Source organism: Zosterops lateralis (assembly GCF_965231275.1).
Source record: "Zosterops lateralis genome assembly, chromosome: 4".
Taxonomy (NCBI): Eukaryota; Metazoa; Chordata; class Aves; order Passeriformes; family Zosteropidae; genus Zosterops; species Zosterops lateralis.
Genome location: NC_139765.1, coordinates 14,889,712 through 14,907,124, shown reverse-complemented (window position 1 = coordinate 14,907,124; position 17,413 = coordinate 14,889,712). Strand labels below are relative to the sequence as shown.

The following is a 17,413-nucleotide window of genomic DNA, read 5'->3' as shown; positions in this document are numbered from 1 at the left end:
TATCCTGCAGGCTATACCACAGAACTGACACTTCAAACTCTGGCAGGGCACTAGCAACGCTGCTTCCTCCAAAACCCGTGCATGTTTTTTTAGAGCACACACACAGGACTATTCAACCCTTCCTACTGAAGGGAACATCTGCTTCTGGCATGTAATGTTCCCAAATCCCACTAAAAAAAGATTACTCTAGGTAGCCATGTACTTCATGATGGCAACAGATCAGCCTCAAACTGAGCAATCTCCTCCTCTCTGGGCCACCTGCCATCCACTAGACACAAAGTACCTGACTTTCTTTTTTACTATACAAACAATCCAGACATGCTTTAGCAATTGAAAAATAAAATTCAGCTGAAGTTCTTTTGGCCTGACCACTGCAGTGAGTTGGTTGTTTTTTTTCTGATCTTCGATATATAGTTGTGACAGCAGCAGTAAAACATTCGCTCAGCCGCCCTCCCGCAGCTGAGTCTGTACTCACTCACCACAGATGTACTCAGGTACAAACCCCTCCCTCCCTATTTACACAGCATGACAAGCCTGGGATGCCACTTGCTGCAGCCCTGTTGGTGCTCCAGCCCTCCCACAAGACCCCAAATCTGTGTCTCCTGTGCACAGGCAGCACCTGTGCGAAGTCTAAGGAACAAGGTGAGCCTTGTACATCTCAGATTCCAGAGCAGTGCAGTTCTCGTGTTGCCCAAGATCACTGTGGGGTCAGAGCTGGCTGGTAAGTATCAAAAACTCATAACAGGAATGATTTCATTTTCATAGAGTTAGCAAGTCACATTTTAAGCACTGTATATACAAGAGTAGATTTAAAATATTTCACACTTCTGTTTTTTCCTCTTCACATATGGTTCCATCTAGCAAAATTCCACCGCATTAATGAGCAAGATCTTTACCTTCCTTGTGGTTATGTATAATCCTAACTAAGCAAAACATGCACCTTCCACTTAAATTTCTTTAAGTTATTTAAGCTACATTAGTTAAACATTATTTTGCTAATGTGCAAGTGCCACATTCTGATATATTCTGCTTTGGATGGTGCACTCCCACTCTTTTCCCAAAATACAGGAAGAGTCTCCAAAATACTGCACACCTCCAAGAAAAACAACACATTAGTGGACAGATGACAGTATTTTGCTAAGGCTGAGTGCACTACTTCTCCTGTTGAAGAGGGAATCAAATTTGGACCTCCTGAGGTTTGCATCACTTCCTGGTAAAGGCACATTCTGTCTTCTTTTTTTCCCTGTCTTTAAACGTCCTCTAAAGCCCTCCAAGCCCAGCCAGAATCCAAACCGAAGTGGCTGAGCCAGCTTGCCCTACACTTTATCAGTCAGCCTCTGACCAAAGCAAGCAATCCAGACTTCCCAGAGGTGCCTCTGAGCAGCAGCCCCAGCTTCACACAGAGGCATCAATACACACAACTGCATTATGTCTGCCAGGGAAAGATAAAAAAGCACAGTCTGCAGACAAACATTCTGCTGCTAAGTCACAGGTTCACCATGCATATACTAGAAATATGGAATAAGAGGAACCCAGCCTCTTATAGCGGTAACTCTTGCCTTAAGGAAGATTACAGACAGTTTCTGCTTTCTTAAATCTCTTCCTGGTCAGTCAATTAGTCTTTATTAAAGTTGTAAGCTAGGACGGCTCCTTGCTATTTCTTCCTCCCAAATTCTGTCAAACTGACTGTTGTCCAATCCATGCCCTGCCCCTTAGTCTGAACCCCCTGAAGAGCTCTCCAAAGCTTAATTTGGAAGAGGTTCTCCTATTAAAACATACTCAGCAAGAGCTGACAGGTCTGGATTAAATACACCAAAAATTAATTAAGAGAGCTCCACAAGACCACCAACACCTGAAGTGACACCCTCCTACACTGTATGGTTTCTAGGGCAGGAGCTGGCTGAAAGAGCACACATTTCTCAGCTCCTCTGCATCTCTCTGCCCCTTCCCTGGATCCCCTCAACAGATCCTCTGCCTATATGCTTTTCCAATAAAATAATGGAAACCTTTTTTACCCCCTCATAGTGGTTACACTTGTGCCCTTTCATATGAGTCTGCCCACCACTGTGAGAAACTGTGCACTAGGCTATAGTGGAGAAGATCTAAATGACACAGAGCTGTACCTCACATAAAACTATTTAAAAAATTACATTTCATAACTCTTTTTTTCCACCCTGTCAGAGAGGGATGGAAAAACCTTCTCCTTCCTCCCAACCTTATTTTCTTATCTGGTATTTAAAGGAACAGCACTAGAATGCAAAGACTATTTGCTAAAAAGGAGACTCTGAGAAGTTAAGAGTGATCTCTAGCATTTGACTGTACTGCCTGCAGTTACACTGACCATAAGGTCCTAAGGCTCCCTGCTCACTCCCTTAGTGGGGAACTGTGGGAAATGGATTTGTACAGCATTTTTAAAGCTTGATAGAAAGTTTACATACAATACATACCATGTAAACCTTCTACCAAGGTTTTATTTTACGATCAAGTAGGTAAAAAAAATCCATAATCTGACAGGGAACATCCCTGTCTGGCTTGGCTCACATTCCTGAAACACTGCCACTAACTGGGAACAGGCAGGTTTGCAGGGAGATTCCAGGAAGAAGCCCAAAGGAGTGATGCAACCACGGGCACCACTCCTCAAACCAAATCAGGGGAAAATACAGGATGCTGAAGAAAACAGGTCTTTGCTCAGTCCCTGGCTAAGCTAACAAAAGAGGGTCTAAGTGTCTCTGTGTTGCAAATAACTACAGAGAGGAACCTGAATGTGCTGGTTACATTAATTGTGTCCTTGTACTTCAGAGAAATCCCTGACAATCTGTTTAGAGACAAGGAAAAACCATGACAGCTACCTCCTCCCTGCTGCTATGAGACAGCACCAGGCCATGTGTAACCTCAGGGCTACTTCTACACCAGGCCCCTCTCCCCTCCAAAGTTCAGAGAGAAGATCAGCTCCTATATGGGTACAGCTTCAGTACGAGATGTATCAACTATCTCTGCTTAATACAAGAGCTCTGAAGTAAAGTATCACACAGACACATTTCAGATTGTCACAGCACTGCCTCAAAGCTCACACACAGTGCAGCATCTGCCAGTGACTGAACTGTCAAAGAGCTGTTTCCCAGCACCAGCACAGCCATCTCTCTTTGGTACATAGGGCAGACCACTGAAGTCACAGCCTGGGCTGCACACAACTCATTATATTTCCTCACTCCATTTCCTCTGCCTCCACATTTCTTCACACTCCTACTTGGTCCAGGTTTTCTCAGGCATTTGCTTGCTCACTTCGTATCATCTCCACAGAATTCTGACTCCCATTTTTCCCTGCTGCTTGACTAAACTGATGTAATGCACCCTGCCTGGCTCTAACACCAGGCCTCTTGTTGGAGATCTAAGCAGACATGGGAATTGAGATTTTTGGGGCACCTGCTGGAAAGTGCCTTCAGAGGGCTCAATTAAGAGAGGGCATGTAAATCAAGAGAGATCCCTCAAAAGCCTTCTGGCAGTACTCTGGAATGTCTTGTCCTGTGGCTCCACTGCCACGCGTTACCTCTGCACAGCAGAATGACGAAGGCAGTCACAGGAGGAGAATTTACCCCACAAATTAACTAGTGCTGAAGGACCAGCACTGCTCATTTATTCCATCCCCAGACAGGCTCCAGAGGTGACTCCCAGCAGCACGTAGCTTCAGCCTCTCCTGGTGGAGCCTGACCAGCCTGACAGGATCATCAGGCTGAGGAGCTTCATTCCTTGCCAGGCATTCTCCAGGAGGTACTCCATGCTAAGCAGGTCAGGAAGGGGCCACTTCACGAGTGGAACAGCATTCCCCCGCACACACCATCACATCACAGGCACACTGCGACTTCATTTCCAAAAGAAGGAACACTGCCTTAGGGAAGATGGGCACTCTCCTGGTAATTGCCACGTTTCCAGTACAGCTTTTGGACACTTTCAAATCACATCTACTGTCCACACTATACCTGAATAAAATATTTTTGCTTCTAGCATATTCCGGAGAAAAACCAACACAGCGTTACCACTATAAGAGGTTATGTCATGCCATGGAAGCAGTTTAAGGCAGTATCTCCTATCTGTCAGCTACCTAAATAAAGAGATGCCAAGGGAGAAAAATTACTTGCCCTTCCCAAATGTCCCAGGCACTCTCTTCCTCCTGTTTCAATTCAATTCAGGTCAGAATTAAAGACTATTCTCCTGTAAACTATGAGGAGACTGACCCGGAATCACACAGAGGTGACCAGGCTTGTTAAAATGTTGCAGAAGTTCTGGACAGGCATGAATGAGGTAAGACTTGCCACAGGCAAGGGATTTTAAGCTTCCTGCAGCTGATGATGTAGAAAAGTACAGGGTTGTAGTGTGATGCACAGAGGCAGAGGGACAAGAACAATCTTCCACTATTAAACACTGGGGTAAAAGTTGGTACCATTAACACAACTGGAACCATATCAGCCACCACCTTCCACTAATTATACCTTTAAAATCAAAGCTACAAACTTCGGGGTTTTATCTGTATATTTATCCCACCTTTTCACACATTCCCTTTTTCCTCATACCTCACCCTAACTGCCTTGCTTTCTTCTTTTCCTCTGCCCTTCACCTGTCAGAGCTGAACACCCTTGGCACACTGACACCAGTCATTTGTGTTTTACCCAGTCCATCCCAGACAGAGGCTCAGACAATACAAGGCCACCTTTGGTACTCAGTTTCAAGAGGGAATATACATAAAGGTGACCCTGTATTTTGAGACTAATGCCTTTTTTTCTAGCAGAAATCTTATCCTTCTCCATATTCCTGGTACATTTTCCTCCTTTATATGTGCCAAGAGGCGTCATGATAAACACAAGCAGCCCAAAAACAGCTTGAAGCAATTAAAGCACTTATTTAAACTTCACTGAAAACAACAGTTCAGGAAAATGACCAAATGCTGTGATGCATGTGATGTATGTTACGCCCTGAAGTCAACAGGCCCAGCAATAAAGTTTTATAGCATTTCAAGCTAGAAAGGACTATGAAACCTTCCTAATCTTCCCTGTCCTAATCCACTGCTTCCATGAGGTACCCTTATATACAATCTGATAATTTGTTGAAATATAACTGCCAGAAGAGAATATGGGTGTGCCTCAAAGATTGAGGAATGAACATTTTTCTTAAGTCAAGTATATTTTAGCACTTTTTTTGTTCCACTTTCCAAGTCTTGATTTCCAATATGTATTCGCCTGTCCCATAGGTAGATACCTATTTTTTTGTTCCTAGCCACATCACTTTGCTTCCAGACCATGGATGAAAACCTTGAGGAGCCTCCTGTCTGGTACCTTTTTGCAGAACCCAATAAATCTATTCTCCTGACACCAATTCTCCATTTGCAATGACTTTGAGTCAGTCCTTTAATTCCATATACTTTGTGGCACAATCTTTCAACCAATACAATGAAATAAATACCCAATTGCTTGCAAAATGTCTCCATTTACTATCTTTTTTTTTTTTCATCTCAAAGAACGAAACCAAGTTTGTCTGACTATATTTGCTTTCCATTAAATTCTGCCTACCAGGGTTAAATCCTATCTGTATTATTGTACTCTGTAACTGCAGAATCCTAAAAGATTCCTAGTATTTTTACATATCTTTGGTACCAGGACCTCCAGTGCATAGTTTTCATTTCTTCCCCTTTACTCTATTAATTGCATATTTTCGGATATTTCCTCACGATGTCATGACCCAACAAAAATCAATGTCAACAAGCCAAACATCTCCTCTGGGACCTTCCAGCCTATCTGGATTTCCAGTTATCAAAATTTATTGGTTCCAAGGCAATTTGTAACCTAATTTGTGGCTAATTTTCATATGACACCATTTAGAAAAGTCCCCTTTCTACCCTTACACTTGCCAACATTGTGTTTTCCCCTTGGATATTCTTTGCTGATCACCAGCTTCCCTTTTCTTCACACTGATCCTTTTTTACCCTTCTCTAACCTATAAGCATTAGATCAGACAAAAAGAGAAAAGGTATTACCAGAGGACATTAGCAGTTTAAAAAGGGCACAGCATAATGATAGCTTAAGATTCACAATCCCTTTTATGATAATTTTAATCTAAGCACAAAGCTCTGAAAGGATCTTGCTGTGAGTACAGAAATATTCATTACCTGTGTGTTACGAGAACCACAGCTGAAATCAAAGTTTTCACAGACACTCTATTCTGGTACTATTACTGAAAATATCCTTACAGTCATCACATGAAACTGAGAAAGATGCCTCAAGAATAGCAATGTGAGCTTAACATAAACTATTCTGATCACATCACTTCCTCAAACTCCTCCAAACACCTGTTCACCTTCAAAGCAATGCACATTTAATGTTTGTAACCATTTCTCAGAAACCTGCTACTTCAACCACTTACTTTTGCTGCTGTAGGAATTCTCCCAAATTAGCCTTTCTTTCAGATATCCAGGTGTCAAGAACTGAAAAGTCCTCAACCAAACTCTGACATACTGACACCTGCAAGACCCAGGTTTTTAAGAATCTCCCCAAACCATACTTTTCAACACTTTCATAATTGCAGTGGCCATTCCCAGCCACAATCCTGGCTCCTTTACATCCAGACTTCACAGCTTTCTGCACTCAATAACTGCTTCAAAAGCCTCTTCAGCAGTGCGAACTTCTGCAGACTCTCCTTTCTTGCTTACAATTCCAAGCTCCTTTTTCCCCCTCAAATACCTCTGAATTTTAAACAATTTCCTCGTAGCTCCAGTGGCTCCATCCCAGCCACCACACCATGAAATGTCCCACTTGAGCACTGAAGTCGCATCTTAAAACCAAGTAGGGTTTTCTTCCATCCCCAACCAATCTTGCCAGCAGGATGTCCCAAGAAAAGTTCTTTTTCATTAAAACTAAAAAAAAAAAAAAAAAAGTTGTGAACATGAAATGCCTTTTAACTTTTTAGAAATGTAATCAAGATTTTAACTGCACAATTTGGAAAGTCAGTGACACTTTTTGTGTTCATTTTGATCTTGCAGATCTTACAGTGTTTGTAGTTAAGAAAAAAACAGCAACATAAATTAAGTTCATCTTTTCCCTGTGGTTTTTCTAACATATTTTTAACAACCTAACAAACAAGCAATGGCAATAGAGAAGCATTCCCAAGTCACAGAGCAGACTCCCTGAAGCACTTTTCTGATGGAAATTTAGCTGAAATTTTGTTCTCAATTACTACAGCCAAGTGAGAAGTCACGAGTCACCCCAGGCAAGTACAAAATACTTCTTTTTCTCTTTTAGTCCTTTTGGCAAGCGACAGCATCCACAGAAAGCCATGAGGAGCAAATCAACTGAATTGGAAGAACTGCAAAAGCACGAAGGCTCGAGGAGGGGACAAATTTTGCATCCAGAAAGCTCATGCCTTAAAACTAGTGCCAAAAGTGATTCCTGTCATGGCTGCTCCTGCAGGGAGCAGCACCCACGCACATCTGGAGCCCTCCTGCAGCCGCCAGCTCTCGCCCTCTCCCAGTGAGCCTCGGGTTGAGCCCCCTCAGGAGTGCCCTGAGGGAAGGGCTCAGACAGACACGCAGGCATCCGTCTGGAGAGGCAAGGGAGAAATGCTTCCCGGCGAGAGGAAGGGCAGATGGCTCACAGCCAACCATAATGGACATCCCCAGAGAGCCTTCGGTCCCTGCAGCATTGCACCAGGGAGCACACAAGGCATAAAGCCATTTGTGCTTTTCTTTTTCTAAAAAGAACCCTTCTGCTTTATGCCCTTTTTCTAAAAAATACCTCTGACCAGCCTGCCTGAAACCCCACACTGCTCTCAGGCCTGAGTCACACAGCCAGCTGTGCCACGGTCGGGGGGGGGGGGGGGGGCGGGGGGGGGAAGCACAGAGGAGGAGGGGTAGAGAGCTGCAACCAAGCAGCTCAAACAAGACATACCAGCAGTGTTGATGATGAGGCCAGTTACACCTATGATGAGATAGATGTTTTCCAGAAAGTCAGCCACTGCCTCATATTAGGAGTTATGAAAGTGGAGAGTTCAGACATCATATTTTCCCTCAGTTTTCATCTTTTGCTAGCCAGGACAGGTCCCAGAAAGCCAAGTGTCTAGCTGCAAGACATACTGCAGTCTCAGTTCTAAGTTCTTAGTCTTGGCCACTCCTGAAGGCATTGCCATGTCCATAATATCACAGGCTTTCTAAGGCAACCCTGCCATTGCTGCCTCAGCAGTGATGAGAAAATCCAGGAGAGAAGATCAGTTCTCTGCTGCTCCTGAGCTTTGGTTCCACACATACACAAATCTCTCCTGTGGGTACCACAGGCTTCATAAACAAGAACACACATGTCTTCAGATAACCCCCACAAAATCAAAACACTGCAGGTGGATTACTGAAGCCAACAAAAGAACTTGTAGAAGGCTGGGAAAAAAGCAGCCCTGGGATAAGCACTCTCTTGCACACAGAATTTGCTGCAGGGATGAAGGAACAGATCTACTTGGTATTCAAGGACTGGAGTTTGGAGGGTTTTTTGTTGGGTGTTTTTCACGTTTTAGGTCTACAAAAACTCTGCCATGCTATGCACATGAGCTAATTTCAGGGTTATCCACAAAAAGGAAATAACATGGGTATGAGGTAGCATAGACAAACAACCTTGAAACAAACCAGTCTGCTGCCCAGCAGTGCCCCATCCCAATCTGAGCAGGTCAGTGCCTTGAGTCCAGACTGCTGTGAAAGTAACCACAGCACAGCTCCAGCAGGAAGGGGCTCAGGTTGTCTCTGCCCAAACAGGGCCAACACTAAGCTAAGACCAGCTTACTCATGGCTTTAGCCAGTCAGGTCTTAAAAACTTGCCAGGAAGGAGGTGGTGCAGTCTCCCTGGGCAGCTCTTTCCAGTGCTCAGTTATACTCACTGTGAAGCCCTTTTTCCTTACCAGTCTGAACCTCTGTCACTTCTGCTGATGTCCATTTCCTCTCACCCTCCTGCCATGGTGTGGTGTAAAGAGCCTGACTCTTTTTCCACTCTTTTCTACAGACATTCACATCACAGCATCCAAACTTTGGAGAAGAGAAATTAAATTGGGTACTCCTAAGTACAGCAATTGAAAGATGCTTCCCTTGCTTCACAAGCCACTTTGTGCTTCAAAGAATTTTGCCACTGCTTAGGACTCTGCTCACATCCAAAATCAGGGGCAGTACTCAACATCTTTGGTGCAGAACAAGAGTAAATGATTTCCTCCTGTCTACTGGAGATCAGCCCATCTCACACAAAAAAAGCACACTCCTCTGCAGGCAACTTCAGCTGCAGCAAGAGCTTGGAGATGAGGGCTGCAGGGTCACCAAACAGCCTGGGCTCATCCCAGCAGAGCTGCAGGAGTGCAGTGAGCCCAGCTCCAGGTGAGCCACTAAAGCCCATCAGGAATATTGCTCTTTGCCTTTACACTACAGGAGAAGAGACTCCACCAACTTCTGCCCTACATTGCTGCCCAGGAAACATCCAATCTGGCAAGGAAAGAGGCCTGAAGCTCCTAAGAGGTTATCAGGGCAGAGCAGAGAAGCCTGGTCTCCATTTCTCACCCCATATGACTGACAGATTGCATGAAAGGACAAAGCCAGCCCCAGCACAGCTGCAGAAGAATATTTTTCATATTTTTCTTTGGCAGAGAGAAGAGAGATGAAGCAGGTGTCACGTTTTTCCATTAAATTTTTGCCTGTCACCACAGCCGAGCCAGATCACATACAGAAGACTGAAAGCCAGTTAGCAGTAGATGGCAAAAAAAAAAAAAAAAAAAAAAAAAAAAAAAAAGGGTAGTAGTTTCCAAGACACAGAGAGGTCACTGGCAGTATTCAGCTCCACATTTGGATGGATGGCACCTATGGGGACAGCTCTAGAAATTAAGGTCTGCCCATTTAACCACACTTTATTTTTTCACACTGCCCTCTCTGCTTCCCTGCTCACTCTCAGGAGAGGGAATGCTCATTATTTGGTAGAGTATGTGTATCCTTCCTGCACACATTTAGCACTCAACTCAATGCAGTGACTTTTTTTCCTGCAGTTGTGATCTGTGTCTGACAGCTCACAGATAGGGAGAATGAGGAAAAAGTCCCTGCTCTGAAAAGCTCAGCATCTCAGACTGAATGTGCACCTCAGCTATGCCTTGTTAAACCCCACCATTTTCTACCTGTCTTCTCTACTGCCTATTACTTACTTCAAGGAGGTGAAACGGCAACATATTTGCCAGCAAATTGTGGCTCCAAGCCAAGCATATTCTTTGCATGCCATTCCTTTCACTTTTATGAAAGAAAAATAATTTAGCATCCAAGGCAGCCTCCACTTTTCACCAGCACTTGACATCATAGAAGGGTGGTGGGGCCATGGACCAATCCAACATCAGTGCTTCCTTGAACACCAAGTCTATCTATTTTTCTGCTACCTACCCATATCCTTCTCAAACAACCCTTTTTTCTTGAACAAATACCTCTTCCAGGCAAGCCCTGTTCTTTCCAGTGACATCAAAATAATTGTCTACTGGTATCAAATAAATACACACATGCACACCAGGCTTGCTTCTGAGCACAACTCATAAATCTACTCTGACTACTCCCACTGCACATTCCTTTAGCTCAAAATGCAGTTCCACTACCCCTTCCCCAGCCAAATATTCCTACCTGCCTTTTCATGTCTGTATCAGTACCTGGGCTGCTACAGGGCAAGCTGTGTCAGGGCAAGCTGATACCCCTGAAAGCTAATTTCTGGCAAAAAGTCATTTTAAAACTGGATGAGCTCCAAGGCAGCTGCCACAACAGCCTGTGGTTATATCCAGGTGCAGAACTGTACTGTCAGGTTTTGTCACCCACAAAAAAACCACAGCCAGAAGGTATCTCCATCATTCAGAGAGAGATGAATAGGGAACAACAGCACAAAAGAATGTGCCCTCCTGAAAACAGAGAGCTCTACTGTGAGAGCACCCTTCAGGGACACACCAGGGACCTATTTCTCTTGGAAAAAGGGATGCTCTAGGGAATCAGAGAAGTTAAAGGGAGGACCTTGTAAGCTCAGGGTTGGCAGCCAAGACAGCCTGTGACAAATGCCACCAAGCCAGGTCAGACACTCTGTGTCTGACAGCAATTTCACCTATCAGTAATTGCTAACTTCTCACCCAGAAAAATGATCCTTCTCCAAAAGCAAGAGAAGCAGCCTAAGACAAAGGATACAGATGATGGATGTTTAAACCAAGTGTTATGAAGTGACTGGAAAAGAGCCTTTGGGAATGCGGGGAGGAAGGTGTACAGGCAGCAGTAAGGACAGCAAAGCCTGATAACCAACATTTGGATACAAAAAAGCACAAAAAGGCAGCACCTACCTCCAAGTGCAATGCCAGCAAGAAAACCTCTCTGGTCAGAGACAGGGGGCTACTTTCAAAGGATCCTGTCTTTAAAGCAACCAAGTATCTCAGGGGGACCTTGTGAGCTGAGGGACCAAGGAAAATGAGCCCACAGTGACACACAGCTCCTGGCTCTTTGGAGGGAGGAGTAGCCAGCAAGGAATAGCACACACTGGTCTCCTCTACAGACACAGATAACCCTAAAAAAGCAAGACTGCTTTAATAAAAAACTGGTCCCCATCCCTGGATAGAGGAAACTCACTTAGCCCTAGCTTAGAAGGGACTCTTCACATTGCAAACAAAGACCTGCAAAGAGCACAAGTTCCCACCAGCCCTGTAGATAAGTTGAACAACTCCAGACACAGGAAAGCCCTGTCTGGTAACACCATAAGCGAAATTCCTTTACCCCTGCTATCGTGCACAACCTGCTCAATGTGTAAGGACTGGCTTTCCAAAGGAAACATTTACAGAGAACAGTGCACATCAGTCACGTCCATTAGGAAAAATACTAAATAGTGGGTTTGTGCTGGCTCATTCTTATCTACCATGCTTCAAAGTCAGTCCCAGGACAGACTAACATTTTTTCCAGCTCCTGTCTTCACTGCAGATCAAGCACTTCACTATACAGTTACAGCCAGCAATTCAATACCCCCATTTTTCTAATTTTAACTGTCAGAAAACAGCAGGGTAAAATTTCAAGGTCTCCTACTTGTGTTTATCTCAGCTTTTAGAGGAACTGTAGATCAGTTAGACCATTACAAGTATGTGACATCTCTTGGCAAACTGGATGAGTTTTCTCATATAAATTTGGGAAGAAAACGAGGAGGAGAAATGGTTTTCAGTGCACGGCATCGTGTACAACTAATTTTGCTGTTCAGCAGTTGTGATGTTCACTTTTTTATTGATATGGAAAGTCATTGACAAAATTTAACACTACTGCTTTGTATGAACTCTGCATACAACTATTTAAAAATCTCACTTTCTCATTTCCCCTCTCTGCTGAAATTTTGGAAAAATCTTTGCAAGTACAGACTGTACAAATATTTTACATAAAGTCAGCTGCAGGTGTATAGAGAAGAAAGAATGAGGGATTTCAGCTTTATGGTTTGTGGGCAACAGACCAAACCCCATGTGCAAATAAATGAAGTAGCTCTCCCCCTACTAAAATGAAACAAAAATTGGATCCAACTATACTAACACCAGAGAGCTCCATGCAGCCACCACACAATAAGATACAACCAGCTCCACATCCACACCCACTGCAGTAACCACAGCTTTCAATTAAATGCACGCAGACTGTAAAAATCAAGCACTGTCATCCATTAAAAAAACGACTCCGGTACTCCAAAAGCTCGAGGCACTCCCTGGCAGCTCATCCAGAAGCAGCTTTCCTGCAGAAGTCATTAGATTCACAAAGTAACAGCAAGCATCGTTTTTGTGGCAGAGGAAATGAGTCACCAGGCAAGCACTGCTGAGGTTCAGGGAATTGTACAGGGGAGGAAAGAAGGCCAGCTCAGAGTTTCCCAAGCTCATCTTAGATGACAATCACAACCCTGATCATTAACCTTCACCTTTGGTTTTGCTTTCACAGGGAGACAGAAACTGGGTAGCTGCGGCCTGGAAAGCCTCCTCCTCACATGCCAACCTACACTACACCCCTGTCCCAGGGCTGAGCTGCCTACAGCATCACCAGCAACATGGAAACAGCATTACAGGGCTCAAACACCACTCAGACAACAGCAATGTGACATTTCACTAATTCAAATTGTTTCATGAGTTCCAAGTTCAACAGTTGGGCTCTTTAATGAATAAACCATTTGGGATACTTGGCATTTGAAGTTACCTTCCAGTTAACCACTCATCCAGACACCCAGGATATGTCATCTAGGAATTCGGTCCTAAATATCTAAGCCAGCTGCTGTCCCCCTGTACCTGTAGGGCAGCTGCAGTTCTACATGTGCCATGCCAACACCACATCCATGCTTGCATTCAGCAGCATTTTGCTACCATCTGGAAGCAGCAGCCAATGTGTTAAAATAACCATGAAAATGTAGGGGGGCAGGGGGGGGAAATAAAATTGCCTCCTCAGTAATACATAAGGAGGTTTTAAATGTCAAAGGCTCCTAAGAACTACCTGCTTTTCAGCCCCCATCCAGCAACAGGACAGGTAGTTGGCATTTCATGGCCTGTTTGTCAGACTTATCCATCTGCACCAGATCTGACACCTGTCACAGAAGACATGGTCCCAGCTGGGCCATGTCCAACCACAGATCAATTCCAGTGGACCCCATGGCCCACAGCAGAGCTCTCCCACTTCAAGCCCACCTGTGTGTTGTGGAAAGTAACAGCAGCAGCAAGAAGCTGGAGGTTTTACCCCCTGGTCATGCTCCTGCTCCCCTTGGACAGTGGCAGGTGTTGTGTTTCCCATCTGTTTGACCACCAGGAAAAAACGCATAAATAGTAGTAATAACACTAACACTAAAAATAACAATAATAACAATAACACTGCCTTGCACAGTGCCAGCACGCAGCACTACCAACACAGTCACAACACGTTACAGCACAGAAGAAAATTATATAATGCAGACACATGACATATACCATGAACACGCCTCTGGGAAACCTTTCAGCTTTTGCTTTCATGGGAAACTAAACCACTCTGGAAAAATAACTGCTGTAAAGCTGTCTGGCATCCAGGTGAGCACTGTGAGGACTTTAACGAGACACCTCCAGGACTGCTGCCTGCCAATAGCAGAACTGAGCTCCTGAGGCCCCACTTGCTCCAGGTACAGCCGATGATATCACTGACAGCACCAGTGGGGTGAGGGAATGGCTCCTCACACAGCTCCAGGCACTGGTGAAATCATCAGCTGTTAAAGAGAAATGTAAATCCCCAGGAGGTTGGATTTCAGCCCTGGTAATTAAGGCAGGCTGGAACAGTTTAAAATAGAGGTCAAGTTTTTAAGTGTATGCATACTTTCACACCTGTCTGCTAGTGTCAAATCAACAAGAGCCAGAAACAGCCTTCTTGGTCACAGAAAGGTTAAATTTTAACTCAAAATACACAAAAGGCAGTTGGCACAGAATTCTCACCCTCATCAGTATGTACACACAGGTCTGACTGTGGAATGACACTGATCCTTCTTCCTGCTTGCGAGCTCTCCCCTCAGTCATCACCATCTTCTCCCTCCTCCCCCTGCCAGTCCAGCTCACGCTCCCAGGGATGCATGACTGTCCCAGAGACCCTTCCCAAGCCCACGGTTCCCTTGGATGCAGACCTGCACAACCAGCTAAGGGGCACCTCAGGAGTGTGTGAAGACCAGAAGATGCTGTAGGACCCGTGTTCCTTGGCTGTGAGGGCAACAGACAGCACAGAGTGTGGGCACTCCTGCAGAGGGAGCACGCAAACAGTCTCCTCATCATTCCAATATTTCCAGAAATACCCTGCAGTAAGTTTACAAACAGCAGAGTAACTGGGTCAAACCAGTCCTCTCAAAACGGAAAGCACAGCCCACGAGAAGAACAGATGTTTTATCCAGAGAGCTTGTTTGTTTGTTTTGGGTTTTTCCAATGATTTTATGAAGTTCTGGCCAGAGGTAAATAGAGACCTTGTGTTTCATGGTATCAAGCACAGTATTTTTCTCCACACAGCAGGGCACATTCACAAAAGAAAAAGTTCAACAGGCAGAAGTGGGTTTTTTTTTCACTTTACAGAATGTTAATTTCATAAACATTCTTCTTTAAAGATTGCAATACCTCACTATACCTACTTAATAGCATTTAGTTGGGCTCTTTTATTCTGAAACTTCTTTCAGAAGAATTCCAAGAACAATCAAAAAGAGAAATTGATTTCACACTTTTTATTTGGCTTGAAGAGGGTCTCTGAAGAAATCTTGAACTCCTAAAACGACCCAATCAGCAAGACAGCAAACACAAACAAATCAATGTCAGTGTTACTCCCAACGAAGGTCATCAAAGCCCAAGATCTTCCACATCCAGCTATGCACTACCCCTTACAAAATGCTCATCATAGCATTTGAAGCTGCAAATCCCAATAAAGCATCCCATTTCCATCCACCAGACAAACAGGATGTTTTCTTTATCAAGACACACTTCATTCTCAGGCTCCTTGAAAAAGGGCAGAAAAGATACATATCCACCTCATTACAGCCACAAGTTCTAGCCCAAGCGTAAGATCTCCTTCAAGGCACTAATTAAAGAAGAAATGTGAACACTGTGCCTGAAAATAAAAGTTAAGAGTGGCAACTCCATTTTCATCACAAGGATCCAAACAGAGCAAGAGGAAGTAAGCCACCACAACTAAAATCTGAAGGGGAACACTCGCCAAAGAGCTTCTTATTTCATTCACAACATTCTTGTTGATAAAGGGAGGAAAAAAAAAAAAAACAAAAAACCACACCCACAAGAAAACAGCTGTTTGAAGGAAGGGCTTTCCATAGTTAAGTGCTCCTGCTGGCTCTTTCAAAAACCCAAGCCACCATAACACGATCGCTTTTCCCCGGATCTACCAGAAGATACACATTGCACAAGAAAGCCCAAGACTTTCAAAGACAAAGAAGCCAAACACTGTTTCAGGACCGTCACGCGTGCAGCAGGCTCGTTTCCTGCTGGAATGAGCCTTGGAGCTTGTGACGGACACGATCCCGGATCAGTAAAACTACCACATACCACAGAGAGCAAATAAGGTTTTCCTTGTTTGTCTTACAAGACTAACGCCAAGACCGGCACAGAGGCAGTGGCTGTGGGATCACCACTGCTCCCATAAAGAGCTGGGTGCCTCTCTCCGGGGCTGGATTTGCACGTCACCCTCTTGGGAGCAAGGCAGAAGCGCGGAGCCCCTCGGGCACTGCCCATCCATTGCCACCATCGTGTTCCACTGGCTCTCCATCCCAGCACGTGCTCAGCAACCACACCGGGCGTGGCTGCCCCGCGCCTCGCATCCCGGCGGGCTGGAGAGTCTCCAGTGCTGCTCTCCCAAGGTGCTCCAGGAACGCTTCCACTCGGGATTTACACCTACAGGGCTTTACAGAGGTGTATCGATCGCTCTGCTTGCGAGGAGCCTCCTGAGTAACAGCGAACCAATAGAGCAGAGCTAACAGGACCCGTTTCCTCGTAACTCTCCTAACTATGCGTTTTGCGCAAGCCAAAATATGGGGATTCCAGCCAAAAAAATAAACAACAAAAACATCGAAGTTTGTGTCACTTCCTTCCTGCGCCGGGGGAGCGGGACATAGCCGGGACAGTCCTGTCTTGGAGAAGGACACGGCCGGCGACTCCTGCGCGGTCGCCCGGGAGAAGCGGCCACGCCGAGGGCGCCCCGGCCGGGCGGGGGCTGCGGGACCCCGGGTACCGCCAGGCTCGGAGGGGAGGGGACCGAGACCCCCCGGCGCACAGGGGACCCCAGGGCCTGCCTGAGGACACCTCGGCCCTCGGGGGAGCAGCCCCGGAGGGGCGGCAGTCACGGCGAGGGGCGCGGGGAGCACCTGAGGGCCAAGCCCGCCCGGTGGCGACCCCGGGACACTCCCGCCCACGGGGAGCCCGAGGAACCCACCACGGCCCCCAAACAGGGCCACCCGCGGCGGCATCTCAGCCATCCCACCCCCAGCCTCCCGGCGCCGCCAGGAGTCGCCGCCCGCCCCCGCGGCTCCTCACCGTGCGGCTCAGCAGTGTGTCGGGGTCTGCGGGCTCGCACAGCTCGCTCAGCTTGCGGTCCCAGTGCAGCAGCGGCGGCTGCTCCCCGCCGCTCTCGCACACCTCCATGGCGGCCGCAGGCACCCCTACCGGCCCGTCGCTTTGTCTGTCTGTCTGTGGGCCGGTCCGTCCCCCGCCCCGCTGCCGGACCCTGCCCCGGCCCGCGGAGCCGCGCGCTCGCCCCCGCCCCGGCGCCTTCCCCCAGCTGGCGGCAGCGCGCGGGCGTCGGCCGGGCGGGTCACCCCCGCCAGCTGCGCGCCGCTCACCCGCCCCGCCTCCGCCGCCCCGCCCGCCAATCGGGGGCGAGCAGCGCCGGGCGCGGGCCAAT

General features: G+C 46.2%; 1 protein-coding gene across 4 annotated transcripts in view; it reads right to left on the bottom strand.

Moving 5' to 3' along the window:
- CREB3L2 (cAMP responsive element binding protein 3 like 2) overlaps positions 1-17,184 on the bottom strand; it is a 70,051-nt gene extending 52,867 nt beyond the window's left edge. For 2 of the 4 annotated variants that reach the window (XM_083859469.1, XM_083859470.1), the window contains exon 1: positions 17,047-17,184. In XM_083859469.1, the coding sequence (XP_083715595.1) occupies positions 17,047-17,154 (108 nt within the window). In that variant the 5' untranslated portion in view covers positions 17,155-17,184. Of the gene's footprint in view, positions 1-6,728; positions 7,170-17,046 lie in introns of those variants that run through there. The other 2 variants (XM_083859472.1, XM_083859471.1) reach the window with 2 other exon arrangements.
- Between the last annotated feature and the right edge of the window lie 229 nt (positions 17,185-17,413).